This window comes from Nicotiana tabacum, chromosome 16 (assembly GCF_000715075.1).
Source record: "Nicotiana tabacum cultivar K326 chromosome 16, ASM71507v2, whole genome shotgun sequence".
Taxonomy (NCBI): Eukaryota; Viridiplantae; Streptophyta; class Magnoliopsida; order Solanales; family Solanaceae; genus Nicotiana; species Nicotiana tabacum.
The window spans coordinates 64953959-64969917 of NC_134095.1; the positions used below are offsets into that span (position 1 = coordinate 64953959).

Below are 15959 nucleotides of genomic sequence, written 5' to 3' on the forward strand. Positions count from 1 at the left end.
CACATTGTGTTCTGTTCATGTTCCCCATGCATGTCCCCCATGTGTGGGGGGTTTGGATTGTTGTGGGCTAGGTCCGAAAATTAGGCCTAAAAACGGGTAGTTTGAACCCAAATAATATTCTTTTGCTCAGACCCGAGAATAAGAACACGACGTTGTTCAACTAATCCTATGTAAGTAAAATAACTACCAAAATAAGACTGACATTTAAAACAAAACTATATTTTAATATTTTTTCAAGATTAAAATAGCTACAAAACATTAATAAAACTATTTTTGTAATTTTCATTTTTTATATAAAGATAAAATATAAAGTACCATTTTTGTATTTTTCAAGTTTACCATTTTTGTATTTTTCAAGTTTATGAGAAATGCATAAACTAAAATTTATATATATATATTTTGTAATTTTCCTTTTGTGACGAAATAAAATAAAAATAGTCAAAATTAGCTAAAATAGCTATATTAGACCTAAATTAAATATTTACGCTAAAAATGTGAAAATTCTCGGGGAGGGTCAAAAATCACACGTCTACAACTGCCCCTCTTTGACTGGAAACACGAAGAGTTTTCCGACAAAGAACGACTAGACATGTTTTGACCCGACCCTTATTCGGAGAGAATAAAACTAAAGAAAAGGAAGGGAATGTGACCGAGCCCTGGTATCTGAGTTGCTAAATTAATGGACAAGAAGAAAGAATCAAAAATCAACAGATCCATTCGGCCTCAATCAAGGAAATCAGATTATAAATCAAGGAGCTATTACCATCAAATATTCAGTATCCTTAATTAAGCTCAATCAAAGGCTTGATTGTCTCGTGAATGAAAGTTGTGACAAGGAAAGTCACGATCGAATCCGGCCCTTCCCAAGAGCAGGATTCGAAGAGGCACCCCTTGGGTCAAATCCTTTTAAAGATCTCGTGCCTCTATTTTTTGTCAAGGCTCAACGGCTCTTTCCTCTCCTATAAGAAGTTTGCTAAGATCAAATGGAAGACTTACACAACTATACACATTGTTTTCTAAGTCTCTGTACTTCTTAGCCTAAATATTGTAATCATTAGTTTACCAGTGTCTCAAAAGATAGGAAGAGTTAGAACATAAAAAAGAGTTGTGCCACTATTCGAAATTCATTGTTGTCGTACTTCGTTGGTGGTGAACGAATCAAAACTATCTGCATTGTAATACTTTCAAGATCTAAAGGGAACCCTTGTGACCCAGGGAAAACTGATGTAAGTACCACGCCGGTACCGAACCAGTATAAAATCGTTGTGTGTTATTCTCTTTCCATTTACTGTTATTTTACATTCTTCTCTCAATCTAGTCAACTAAAATCATCGTTAGTCGACTAATTTTTTATAGACCACAATTCACCCCTCTTGTACTTTCATGGAGTGCCTTTGAGAAAAATGTTTTTTGAGAACATTTTGTTTAGGTTTTCTCAAAACTTACATTCGGGTTATTTTTGTTCCTAAGAGCATTCCGATGAAATTGACTGTTACTAATCCAAAACTTCTTATTTTAAATATGAAAATCTTTTTAACTAAATGGGCAAACTGGCCTTACGAATAAATATATTTAACAAATACGACATCTTTTGTCACAAGGATCCTTAAATAACAAATGAATTCAGCAGAAAAACAAAACAAATGAATTAATGTCAATAATTGACGAGGTTATATATATATATATAATGTAATTTTTTGACGAACAATTACAACTGACTGATGTTAGTAGGCTTTAAAATGAGCAATGTTCAGGTACAATTTATATTCAAATTTAATACTACCTTTATAAAATAAATTGCATAAAAAACACACATAAAAAATTGATGGGGAATATCGTGGGTTAACTAGCACACAATCTCACACAAAGCAAATAGAGAAGAAAAATCAACATAAGGATTTAATGAGGTTCGGCCAAGCCTAATCCTCAGGGCAAAAGCAGAGAGAGTTTTCCACTATGAATGAGAAGAAAAGCACAATACAATCTATAGAATCCCCAACTACAACCCCTATATATAGATCCCAAAAGGTCTCAAACATATATGAGAAAGGTTTCCCAATTTGACAAGGACTATAGGTTTTTTTTTCCCAAATCTATTAGGACAATGGGTTTTCCTAAATCTATAAGGACTATGGGTTTCCTAAAAATACAAGGAAATAATTCAAGCCACAAATAACAAATCTTCCCCTTGGCTTGAATTCTCTTCATCAATAGGAACAACGTCTCTCTACCTTGCCCTCAGCCCTCGCAAGGGCTCTATTGAGTACTACACACACCAATCAAGTCTAAGCAATGCCTAAACTTGTTGGCCGGGACTGCCTTGGTCATCATATCAGTTGGATTATCATACGTAGACACTTTCTCCATTTTAACAATCCCCTTTGATATAATGTCTCGAATAAAGTGATGTCTGACTTCAATATGCTTTGTCTGTTCATGAAACATCTGATTCTTAGTAAGATGAATGGCATTTTGACTGTCATAAAAAACTTGTGTCTTCTTCTGAGCTAGTCCAAGATCACTTACCAAGCCTTGTAGCCAAATAGCCTCTTTAACTGCTTCCGTAATTGCCATATACTCATCTTCTGTGGTAGACAAAGCAACGACAGACTGCAAAGTCGCCTTTCAACTGATGACACTACCATAAAGAGTAAAAACATTGACTGTCAGAGATCTTCTCTTATCCAAGTCCTCTGCATAATCTGAATCGACATAGCCAACTAAGGATTCACTCAACTTGTCTTTGTAAAAAGTCAAGCCTACATCTGCAGTACCCTTCAAGTATCTCAAGATCCACTTCACCTCCTGCCAATGTTTTTTACCAGGACACGCCATGTATCTACTCACAACACTAACAGCATGTGAAATGTTAGGGCGGGTGCAAACCATAACATACATAATACTACATACAACACTCGAATATGGAACACTAGACATCTGTTCCATCTCCTAATCTATTTTTGGTGATATGTCTGCAGACAACTTGAAATGGGAAGCAAAAGGAATGGACACAGATTTAACACCTATCATATTAAATCTTTTGAGGACCTTCTCAATATAGGACCATTGGGACAACATCAGCTTTCCAACCCTTCTATCTCGAGTAATCTCCATCCCCAATATCTTCTTTGCAGCACCTAAATCCTTCATCTCAAACTCCTCACCTAGTTGCTTCTTCAATCGGGTAATATGTGACATGCTTTTAGCAACAATAAACATGTTATCCACATATAAAAACAAATATACATTAGAACCGTCTTCAAGCTTTTTGTAATACACACAACTATCATATGCACTTCGAGAAAATGCATTTTGAGTCATGAATGTATCAAATCTTTTATACCACTGCCTAGGCGACTGTTTCAGACCATATAAAGATTTTTTAAGCAAGCAAACATGATTTTTCTTATCCTGAGTAATGAATCCCTCGAGTTGACTTATATAAATCTGCTCATCCAACTCACCATGCAAGAATGCAGTTTTCATATCTAACTGCTCTAGTTCTAAGTCATGAAGAGCCACCAAAGCTAGTAAGACCCTGATAGAGCTATGCTTTACCACTGGAGAGAACAGTTCATTGTAATATATCCCCTCCCTCTGTGAAAAACCTTTAGCTACTAATCTTGCCTTGTACCTTATGCTTCAACCCTTGGATTTCCCTCTTTTCTTTTAAAAATCCATTTGCAACCTAGTACCTTCTGTCCCTTTGGCAATGGAACAAGCTTCCATGTCTGATTCTTATGAAGAGACTCAATCTCTTCACTCATAGCACCAACCCACTAATCTGCTTCTGGACTAGAAATAGCTTCTTTATAGCTATTGGGCTCAAGCACATCAATGGTCTCTGCAACAGACAAAGCGAACTCCACAAAATTAGCATATCCAAGAAAATTACCATCAGCTACGTTTGCAAACCTTTGTGGTGGATTGATCACTCTCTTCTCTCTGCCTGTTGCAATGCTATAGGGTTGTTGCACATGTGCATCAACATTATCGTCTTTATCACTATTTTGCAGCTTCTCCACTTCCTCTACTTTAGAACTACAGGGCTGAGCTAGTGGAGATTCAATTTCTAGCTCTATGCGGTCACTGACACCACGATCTGTGTCTGTTATTGCCTTCTCCCTCTGACTGTCCAGTGAGGCAGATTCATTGAATGTTACATCCCTACTAATAATTAGCCCTGGAGTCTTTTGATCTGTGCACCACAACTTATAACCTTTCACTCCAGTTGCATACCCTAGAAATATGCACTTCTTTGCCCTCGGCTCAAGTTTTACATCCCTCACATGAGCATAAGCAGGACAACCAAATATCCTTAAATTTGAATAATCAGTAGGCGAATCGGACCATACCTCAAAGGGAGTTTTGAACTCAATAGCTGTGGATGGAGATCTATTGACCAAATAACAAGCTGTATTGATTGCTTCAGCCCAAAAATCTTTGCTAACACATGATTGTGAAAGCATGCTTCTTGCCCTATCACAAAGCGTTCTATTCATATGTTTTGTAACACCATTTTGTTGTGGTGTTCCGACACTAGTGCGTTGTCTCACTATGCCCTCCCTGCTGCAGAAATTATCGAACTCAGAATTGCAAAATTCCAACCCATTGTCAGTTCGAAGACGCTTAACTTTTCTTTCCGTCTACCTCTCAACCATCGTCTTTCATTTAACAAATGTCAAAAATGCCTCATCTTTTGTTTTCAGAAAATACACCCACACCATCATTGAGTAATCATCAATCAAAGTCATAAAATACCTAGCACCACTCTTGGAGGGAACTCTGTTTGGACCCCACAAGTCAGAGTGTATATAATCTAACTTGTCTCTAGTCTTATGCTCGGCCTTCTTAATGAACTTTACCCTTGTCTGTTTACCAAACACACAATGCTCACAAAAATTCAAAACTTGATTTTTGTACCCATTCAGCAAATTCTGCTTACTCAACAAAGACAATCCATTATCACTCATATGGCTAAGTCGCAAGTGCCACAACTGAGACTGATTCAGATCACTTTTCCCAGAAGCTACAACAGCTTCCCCTTCAACTACACTGGCCTGAAGATGATACAATTTAGAATGTAGTTTACCCTTCATGAGTACCATGGAGCCTTTACACACTTTAAGTATTCCATTCTCGAAGTGAAATTTATACCCTTGATCATCCAAAGTCGAAAGAGAAATCAAATTTCTCTTTATCCGAGGAACATGCCAACACTCAATGTTTCTGATAATTCCGTCGAACATTCTGAATTTGATGTTACCAACCCCTTCTACTGGTAATGGATTATCATCTCCCATATAGATAGTCCCACTCATTTGTTTGTAAGTTGCAAGCCAATTCTTGTGTGGACACATGTGGAAAGTAGCACCAGAATCAAGAACCCAAGAATTTTGCCCATGACTAGAACTCACAGCACAAACTTCCCCTACATAATCACTATCATCAGAATTATTGCCAGTGTCAACAATATTTGCCGAATTATCTATTTTCTGCTTTCCTCTTTTCTCCTCCAGCTTAGCACAATCTCTCTTGCAGTGACCTTGCTCCCCGCACTCATAACAGTTTGCTTCCTTGCTCTAGACTTTGATCTTGCGGATAATTTTTTCCTGTTAAAGTCCTTTTGTTGTGTTCTTCCTCTAATCACAAGACCCTCCCCTCAATTCTGTTGTCTGGAAAGCTCTTTTTCAACTATTTAGATTTTAGTGCATTACTACCATTTTCTAGTGAAATGCTATCTTTCCCATATAGCAGTGTATCGGCAAAAATATCATAAGACTGTGGTAAAGAACATAACACAATCAAGGCCTGATCCTCACTCTCAATTTTGATATCCACATTCTTCAGGTCCATTATAATTGAATTAAACTCATCAAGGTGAGTTTTAACAGGTGTACATTCGTTCATACGGAGATTGTATAACCTATTTTTCAGGTAGAGGCGGTTTGTCAGCGATTTCTTAGAATACAGATCTTCTAGCTTCTTCCATGCCGTTGCTGCAGAAGTTTCTTCAGCAATTTCCCGAAGAACGCTATCTGTAACGCTCATGAAGATCGCACTCAAAGCCCTCTCCTTCAGGTCTTCCTTCTTTGTCTCTTTCATATCTTCAGGAAAATCCTCATCAATTGCTTTCCATAATCCTTGTAACACCAGGGACGATTTCATCCTAATCTTCCATAGACTGAAACTAGAACCTCCGTCAAATTTCTCTACTTCGTACTTTGTTGAAGATGATGAAGACATCTTAACCCTAAATTATGTGTAGAAATCCGAACATTGCTCTGATACCAATTATTGCGGAATATCGTGAGTTAACTAGCACATAATCTCATATAAAGCAAATAGAAAAGAAAAATCAACACAAGGATTTAACGAGGATCCTCGGGGCAAAAGCAAAGAGAGTTTTCCACTATGAATGAGAAGAAAAACACAATGCAATCTATAGAATCTCAACTACAACCCCTATATATAGATTCCAAAAGGTCCCAAACATATATGAGAAAGGTTTCTCAGTTTGACAAGGACTATAGGTTTTCCTTTCTCAAATCTATTACGGCAATGGGTTTTTCTAAACCTATAGGGACGATGAGTTTTCTAAAAATACAAGGAAATAATTCAAGCCACAAATAACAAAAATTAAGCGATTTAACCATCTTATTTTCTTACACGTAAATTGAGGCAAATGTATTCTTTAACTCACGGGCTAATTTGACCAAATCATACGATATTCCCTCCTTTTTTGTTTTTATTTTTATTTTCCTTTACTCAGTCCACATGCGCGAATTTGGTTTTCCTCTGTTTGCTATTTGACTATTCAAAACTTTCAAGTTTCAAGTAAGTTAATTTATCTTGACCGCTTAAAAACGTTTGACTCTATAAACAGTACTGTTATTCTCAAATTTCACTCAACTAAATGAATCACTTAACTCTTTCAGCCGTATGCAAATTCCAAATTAAGCGGGCGTTTAGATCTCCAAGTGAAAATTAAAATTTTTATAAATAAATATTAATTTCGAAAAAAGTAAAAATTCTTTGAATTTTTTTTTTCTTATGTCCAAACGGATTCTAAGCGGAGATAAAATATTTGATACTCCAAGTATTTGATATTCCAACTTCCGAGGTACCCCAAATATATGTTTTAGTCTAATATTAAATCACAACACATAACTAGGGGTGTTTTAGTCTAAAATTAAGTCACAACACATAACTAGGGGCGTTCATGATTCGGTTTGGGTCGATTTTTCCTTAAAAAGAAACCAAATTAAATAAGTCGGTTTTTTAAATATTGGAACCAAATCAAACCAATTGAGTCATTTTTTTATCGATTTAGTTTCTATCGGTTTTTCAGTTATTTATCGGTTTTTTCTTAATATGAGACATACACTACCAAACGCATATTCCGGCGACTATATTTTCAACGTAACACTCAAATCAATTGCTCTTTGATAAATCTATTATTTTCAAGATATATTGATGATAATTGAATCAAATGTTGATGAAGAATTTAAGTACTCAATTAAAAATTAATTATTTTTAACATGAAATAAATTCTTGTACTTAGTAAAAGAAAACTACCAATCAAACTAGAATGTAAAGACAAAGAATTAGATTATTATAATAGTAAAGAATTAGACTAAAAATATAAATGAATAATATGTACCATAAAATTTTAGAAACTTTAAATAAATAAATTTAAATAGCTACTTTTATAGTCGGTTTGGTTCAGTTTTTCGGTTATTTTTTTATTAAAATCAAAACCAAATCAAATTTGATCGATTTTTAAAATTCAAAATCAAAACCAAACAAAACCTAAAAAGTATCGATTTTTTTAGAGCTGTTAATATGGGCCGGGTCGGGCTAGCCATGCCCCGCCCACGAGGGCTTTAGCAATTGACGGGCTGGGCTGAGTAGCCCACGATTTTGATGGGCCTTATAATGGTTAGCCCACCCCAGCCCTATGTGGGTCGCGGGCCCCCACGGGCTGGCCCATCATTTTTAAAAATATAATTTTTATATTTTTTCTTTAAGTTCTTACCTAAAAAAGATAATTATTTAAAAGTTAAAAAATATCTTATTGGAAAAAATTTGCAGAACTTAATAACTTTTTATATTGTTCCAATATATCACAATAAATACTAAAAAAAGTAAAAGACAGGATTATATTTCATTCACTAAAAGTCAAAACTTAAAACAAACTATTCAAGAGAACATTCATGATGCTTATGAGATATCCAACACATCATCTTCATCAAACACATTTGAATCCGCTTGTGACAAAATTGTCTTAACATCTTCACTTTCATCTATAATTCATATGCAATATTAATTAGTTAAATATTAAAAATAATTAAATTTTAAAAATTAATAATATTTAAATTCGCATAAAAAATATTACCAGTTTGAGTTCGGGAAAACCTGTGCAGCCAATTTCAAGTAGTAACAAGTGTTTGGACATTTTCATAATAAATGCAACTTCTGTACTTTGTAAGAACACGCCAGCAATGTTAAATGTTGATTCCGATGGTACAATGGTAATAAGAATGCTAAGTACATCACGCACCATCATTGAAAGATCGGGATATTTTCTAGAATGGTCATTCCAATACATGACAACATCATCTCTTGAAATTTCTCAAGATCAAGTTTTGGTTCCTCTTAGTAAAGATCCAATTCTGACTTTTCATCTCTAAAAGCAGTATACTTTTTATTTTCTATATATTTTAAATAAATATTTTATTAGGCGCACGAGCCACCCCGACCCAGCCTCAATCAAGTCTCACGGGCCACGGACTTACTCGGGCCGGGCTTAAAAGCCTCCCGTATTGACGGTTCTAATTTTTTTTGATCGAGTTGGTTAGGTTTTTCAGGTCCTTATGAACACCCCTACACGTAACTATTATCTTCAATTCTAGACAAATAAGAATTCCAAAATCAAGATTCAAGTCGAAATAAGAAATGTAAAATCCACAAGTCAAAGTCGTCTCCTCTTCTTTCCTACCTTCCCTTGTCTTCCTCATGTCACCCCCCCCCCCCCCCACAAACAATGGCACTAAACTCATAAAACCACACCAAAATCCTCTTTCTTCTCAACCCATTTCGTTGAAAAATGAAAGCAGTATTCTTCATTTTCACTATTATTATTATCACCATAGAAGCTGCAGATATTCTTCCTGGGGCAACCCTTTTAGCTTCAGACCCAAACTCGAAATGGTCCTCTCCAAACAACACCTTCACTCTTTCATTCTTACAACTGGACCCCACAAACCAAAACGCCTATTTTGCTTCCATTTCTTACAACAACATACCCGTTTGGATAGCCGGTGGCACCACCGTCAACGGCGGCGCAGTTGATTCCACTGCCGCACTCCGGTTCTTGTCCAACGGTGACCTTCAGCTCACAAATGGACCTTCAGGTACTGTTGTGTGGAGCTCAAGAACTGCAAATCTTGGTGTTTCCTCAGCTTCTTTGGACGAAAATGGTAATTTTGTGCTTAAAAATGGTACCTTTTTAAACATTTGGTCTACTTTTGATAACCCAACTGATACTATTGTACCTGCTCAGAATTTCACTAAAGATCATGTTTTGACATCTGGGTTGTATTCTTTTAAGCTTAGGAATAATGGAAACTTGTCGCTTTTGTGGAATGACTCTATAGCATATTATAATTCTGGGTTGAATTCTTCTGCTAATGTGAACTTGACATCTCCTAGTCTGAGAATGCAGCCTATTGGGATTCTTTCACTTTTTGATCCTAGCCTTTCAAGTCCTTTAAATGTTGTTTATAGTAGTGATTATGCTGATGAAGGGAATATTTTGAGGTTCTTGAGGTTGGATTCTGATGGGAATCTTAGGATTTATAGTTCAGCACAAGGGAGCGGGACTCAAAATGTGAGATGGGCTGCTTTGACTGATCAGTGTCAGGTCTTTGGCTATTGTGGGAATTTTGGGGTTTGTAGTTATAATGAGACTGGTCCTGCTTGTGGATGTCCTTCAATGAATTTTGAGTTTAATGATCCAAATGATAGTCGAAAAGGGTGTAAGAGGAAAGTTGATCTTAGTAATTGTCCTTCCAATTCGACTATGTTGCAGTTGGATAATGCTAAGTTCTTGACTTATCCTCCGGAATTATCTGAGCAGATTTTTTCTGCTGGTATTTCTGCGTGTAGGTTTAACTGTCTTGTTAATGGTGCTTGTGTAGCTTCTACATCTTTAGCAGATGGTACGGGGATGTGCTATTTTAAACAGCCCAACTTCGTTAGTGGTTATCAGGCGCCAACCCTCCCGAGCACTTCATTTGTTAAGATATGTGGGCCTGCATTGCCTAATCCTTCTGCGGTTTCAGAGACTGTTCAGAAGAAAAATGGAGGGAGGGTTCCTGGCTGGGTTGTTGCGCTTGTGGTTGTGGCTAGTCTCCTGGGTTTGATCTTGTTGGAGGGTGGTTTGTGGTGGTGGTGCTTTAGGAACAGTTCTAAGTTTGCATCACTGTCGTCTCAATATGCACTTCTTGAATATGCCTCTGGTGCCCCTGTGCAGTTCACGTATAAGGAGCTTCAGCGGACAACAAAGGGTTTTAGGGAGAAGCTTGGTGCAGGAGGATTTGGGGCTGTTTATCGGGCAGTTCTGGCTAATAAGACTGTTGCTGCAGTGAAGCAACTGGAAGGAATAGAGCAAGGCGAGAAGCAATTCAGAATGGAGGTTGCAACTATAAGTAGCACACACCATTTGAATTTGGTGAGATTAATTGGGTTTTGTTCTGAAGGACGCCACAGGCTACTGGTCTATGAGTTCATGAAAAATGGTTCTCTTGATAAGTTCCTCTTTGCGGAAGATCATTCGTCAGGAAAGCTTTTGAACTGGGAGCATCGATATAATATTGCTTTGGGGACAGCAAGAGGTATCACATACCTTCATGAGGAATGTCGAGATTGTATTGTTCACTGTGACATAAAGCCTGAGAACATATTGTTGGATGAGAACTACGCTGCCAAAGTATCAGATTTTGGCCTAGCCAAGCTCGTTAACCCAAAGGACCACAGGCATAGAACCTTGACAAGTCATGTGAGGGGTACTAGAGGATACTTGGCTCCAGAGTGGCTGGCCAATCTTCCTATAACATCCAAATCCGATGTGTACAGTTATGGTATGGTGTTACTGGAAATAGTGAGTGGAAAAAGGAATTTTGAAGTCTCAGAAGAGACTAGCCGGAAAAAGTACTCTTCGTGGGCATTTGAAGAATTTGAAAGGGGTAATACGGAGGCCATTTTGGACAAAAAGCTCTCCAAACAAGAGATGGATATGGAACAAGTTATGAGAGCAATTCAGGTGAGCTTTTGGTGCATCCAAGAGCAACCATCTCAAAGGCCAACAATGGGCAAGGTGGTTCAGATGTTAGAAGGCGTTACTGAGATTGATCGGCCACCTGCACCTAGGGCTACTGAAGGGTCCTTTGCTGGAACTAGCTTAAACGCCAGTAGCACAAGCGCTTTTTCCACCTTTGCAGCCTCAGCCCCAGCTCCCTCTTCATCATCATCATTCCAAACTGCAGGTTTCCAGTCTTCGGCTTCTGCAAAGAATGTTGATAAGCCATCATCATCACTTTTATACAAGAACTGATGGGAATATTAATATCTCAAAGGTCATAGTGTGATTGGTATCTTGCAATTTATATTGTATAATAGATAGGTTTTGCATATATATATATATATATATTTGCATCTATATTGATAGGTTGCGACTCGTTTATGCATTCACTTACTTCCCATATCCTATTATTCGCCAGAATTCGGTGACTACGTCCATGTCTTTGATGTTCGTCCGATGTGTTTGATAAGAAAGCTAGATATATAGTTTCTTTATGAGAAATCAGCAAGCAAAATAGGGGATGGTACCTTTTGATGCCAACATCAACCTTCTTTGATTCTTTAGGAAGGGACCTGAGAGGGAGTGACAAAGTAGGTTGCTTTAGGTTCTTTGCACCAACAGTTTTTAAGGCAAAATTGGATTAGTTTAGCTTCTTTGTACCAGACTTTTATAGCCCGTTTGGCCAAGCTGCAAAAATTAGTTTATTTTGAGAAGTGCTTTTTTTCAAAAGTGCTTTTCTCAAAAGTACTTTTGGTGAGAAGCAGTTTGTGTTTGGCTAATTAGTTTGAAAAACACTTCTGAGCAGCAATTAGTGTTTGGCCAAGCTTTAAAAAACTGCTTCTGAGTGTATTTTTCTCAAAATTGCTTCTTAAAAAAGTGTTTTTGGAGAGAATCTATTTTTTTCTGCTTTTCCAAAACTGCTTTTGTTTCTCTTCAAAAGCACTTTTCCAAAACTGCTTTTGTTTCTCTTCAAAAGCAGTTTTTTTTTCCTTTCAAAAGCTTGACCAAACACCTCAATTTTTGGCCAAAAGTGCTTTTGGAAAAAGAAAAAAAAACACTTTTGGCCAAAAGAAGCTTGGCCAAAAGAAGCTTGGCCAAAGAGGCTATTAGACTGCCTTTTTGGTCGTATGAAGAAAATATACTAGAATAATTTAAAAAGTGTTACAGGGGGAATTTTGGGGGGTTGGGGTGGCTGTTGAATGTGAACTGGAAACATGGCTATAATATCATTTGCTTGTAGAATAGCAATGTCAACTTTGGGGCACCAGTCACCACGAATTGACTTGTATTAGTAGCTTAATATTTTAGAGACTGGGGGTCCCAGTCTCAACATTAAACTAGCTCATAGTTTGGTTGGCTTTCATTTTCAATAATTTCTTCCTGGAAATTTAAATAGCACAGAATTAAAAAAAGGGGTTTTGTAGAAAAGAGAAAAACAAATGAGCAAACACACTTATTTTGCGTAAAATCCTTTATCTTTTTCAGAAAGATATCTTTTCCTACAAAGGAATGAGAAAGGATCCTGTGATGCTTTGTCGGAGATCCTTTCTCCAGTCAAATGGGAACTTGGAATTGTCTTCACAAATCTCCCCTTTTATCATTTACTTCACACCTAAATTTTGTGTACAAATTCTGATATTGCACTCCCACCTCTAACTTTTACCCTTTTTTTGGTTAAATTTTTTTCTTACCCTTTGCTTTTATGTTCGTGAAAGGTGAATCTTGCCTGAAAATTCTAAACTCTTTGCTTTCTCACCTCAATTCACTACTTAATCATGGTAAATTGGTCAAATTATTTTTTTCCTCATACATGATTAGTGTCTTTTGAGTCTTCCCAGATATGCATGATGATTTGTGACTAATTAGGTCAATCACACCTCGGGGCTTGTAAGCTACGTCTGGATGTAATTACTTTTTGGTAAATAAATTTCGATGGTGAAATGGCAAACATCTTAATTTGAAGCATCCATACCAAATATACTTTACCGGACTAAAAATGACCTCTTTGGAGTCTAATGGAATTTATTTTTTTAAAACAAAAACTACGCTTTAGTCCGAACATTTTTCAAAAAATTTATTTAAACTAAAAAAATGACAGAAAAGAATCAATCAATCAAAGAAAATACTTAATAGGTTTGAAATGAACAACAAAAAATAAAGAGAAGATTGAAGCGGAAAAAAGAGAAAGCAATATAAGTATTTGAAGATTTTGATATTGCCATTACATTTCAGAAGGTTTTAATTTCTGAATACATCTAGAAAAATGTATTCGGTTACAACTTTGTACTTTAGCAGGTTGTTGTCGGCGAAAAATTGTGAGTCGATTATGTATGAGGTAAAAATGGTTAAACAACGAGGTGACACGTGGAACGGAGAACAGATAAAAATTGTGTCGGAAAATAATCGATAACGATTATGAAGTGCGTAATCAATACAAAACGAATTCTGAAGGAAGCCCAACCGATGGTAAAGACTCAAAAGCTTGACATTGGATAGCATTAAATAAGCAGTCGTTACAGAGAATATCTACATTCAATGCCAGCCTTATGTACCCATCAATGACATTTTTATTCTCATTCAAGAGGAGCTTGATTCTATGATATTGTCTCCCTATGTAGAGCTATAAATAGTCGGATTAATAACCATTGCAGAGACATAAAACATTCTGCACACAAAACTGTACTTCACTATTTTCCGCTGAATCTAAAGAATTTCATCATTGCCCAATCTTTGTTTCTGTTTTGCTTTCAGAAAGACAGAGCCCAAGATCAAGCTTGCCTTTTCTCTCTAATTTTAGTCGTTAATCTTATTTTTTTTCTATTTCTTTATCATTTTGGGATCAAATCAGGTTGCTAGACCCCACAGTATCGGATAATACTGGGTATGCTGTTGTTTGGGATCAAATCAGTTTGCTATCTATAAACCATGCTATAAATTTAACTGTACCGTTTTACGGATAAACCGTTTGGCACCCACCGTGGGGCATAGACAGCTGCGTAATTGCTTTGATCCATTTGTTTATTACTAACTAGTTTTGGTTATTTCCTTAGTAAAAATCAGATATGACAGATAATGGAGTCAATAATGCTCGCAACACAGGATCACACGGTGAACGAGAAGAAGTATCCCAGCGTGATAATTCCATCACCGAGACCCGCAACGAAGGGGATGAAACAATCCCAGTTCGAGAGAGTCAGTACCCTCGGTACGTGCAGGACCCAAATCCCAATGATGCGAGGATGAACATATTATAGAGACGGTCAAACTCCAGAGAGAGCAACAACAAGCAATTATGGATCATCTCTCAAGGCAAGATCATGTGATGACACAGTTAAAACAAGCATTGTTGGGTGCTTCCAATAACGCGAATGGAACGGGCCCGATTCCTCCCAGTGTTCCCGCAAATCAAACGGTTCAGAGAATCGATAACAACAAGAGTGATACTTTCAAAATCGAGCTCATGAGATTCATGAGAGAGATGAACGAGCAAATGGATCAGAATGCGAAAGCATTTCATAGTCGGATGGATCAGATCCAGGCGCGCCACCAGTGTTAAAGGGTCCAGATTCAAAAAGTACACGCAATTACTGTTTAAGCCAAGTGCAGCATCAGAGTTAGTTCCAAATAGATTCAAGATGCCGGGCATACCAAAATATGATGGAACTTCGGATCTACAGGAGCACATCACGACTTGCACCACAGCGATGAAAGGAAACGATTTTGGCTCAACATGAGATCGAGTCGGATTGTTGAAGAAGTTTGGTAAAACCCTCACGAAAGGGACCCTGACACGGTACTCCCTCTTACCCGAGCATTCAATTGATTCTTTTGAGATGCTTGCAGATTCATTCGTTAAGGCCCACGCTGGAGCAAGAAAGGTTCAGGCCAAAAAGGCGGACATATTCAGAATTTCACAAGGAGAATTCGAGATGTTACGAAAGTTCGTAATCTGGTTCCAGAAAGAAAGGATGTTACTACCAGTGGTTCCAGATGAATGGGCAGCAGAGGCATTCACGAAGGGTCTCAATCCATTGAGTTCTGATGACTCCCGAAAATTGAAGGAATGCTTGCTTGAGTTTCAGGAAACCACATGGGCAGATGTCCACATTCGCTACGAATAAAAGAAAAGGATAAAAGACGACCAACTTGGTTCTTCATGGTCATCCAAAGGACGTAGTCGCAATAAAAATCAGGACAGGTTTAAAAATGACTTCGATGCAGATCAGAGGTCCTCTAGAGGTTGTTTTTTACCGTATGAGAGGGCCGGTGGGCATAAGAGGAAAGAGTTTTAGTCACCAGATAGGTCAACTTATGGCAGAGGGACAGATCGTTGCCAGAATAATATGTCATTACAAGAGAAAAATGTGCCGGGGTCATGAGATTCTGCATATCCCAGGTTATTAGATTATAACTTTAACATCAGCATGGTAGAGTTAGTGTCGATGATGAAGAGTATCAAAGAAGTATGGTTCCCAAAACCAATTAGATCAGATCCTAACCAGAGGGATCCTAGTTTGTAGTGTGAGTTCCACGAGAATCACGACCATAGAACCAGGGACTACTAACATCTTCGCGAAGAGGTGACAACATTGCT

The 15959-nt window shown here is 37.3% G+C and overlaps 1 protein-coding gene across 1 annotated transcript; it reads left to right on the top strand.

The window, feature by feature from the left end:
• The first annotated feature begins 8912 nt into the window (after nucleotides 1–8912).
• On the top strand, nucleotides 8913–11722 carry LOC107764033 (G-type lectin S-receptor-like serine/threonine-protein kinase At1g34300). Its single transcript, XM_016582562.2, has one exon. The coding sequence runs from the start codon at nucleotides 9110–9112 to the stop codon at nucleotides 11615–11617; it is 2508 nt and encodes an 835-aa protein (XP_016438048.2). The 5' UTR covers nucleotides 8913–9109; the 3' UTR covers nucleotides 11618–11722.
• The last annotated feature ends 4237 nt before the right edge of the window (nucleotides 11723–15959 follow it).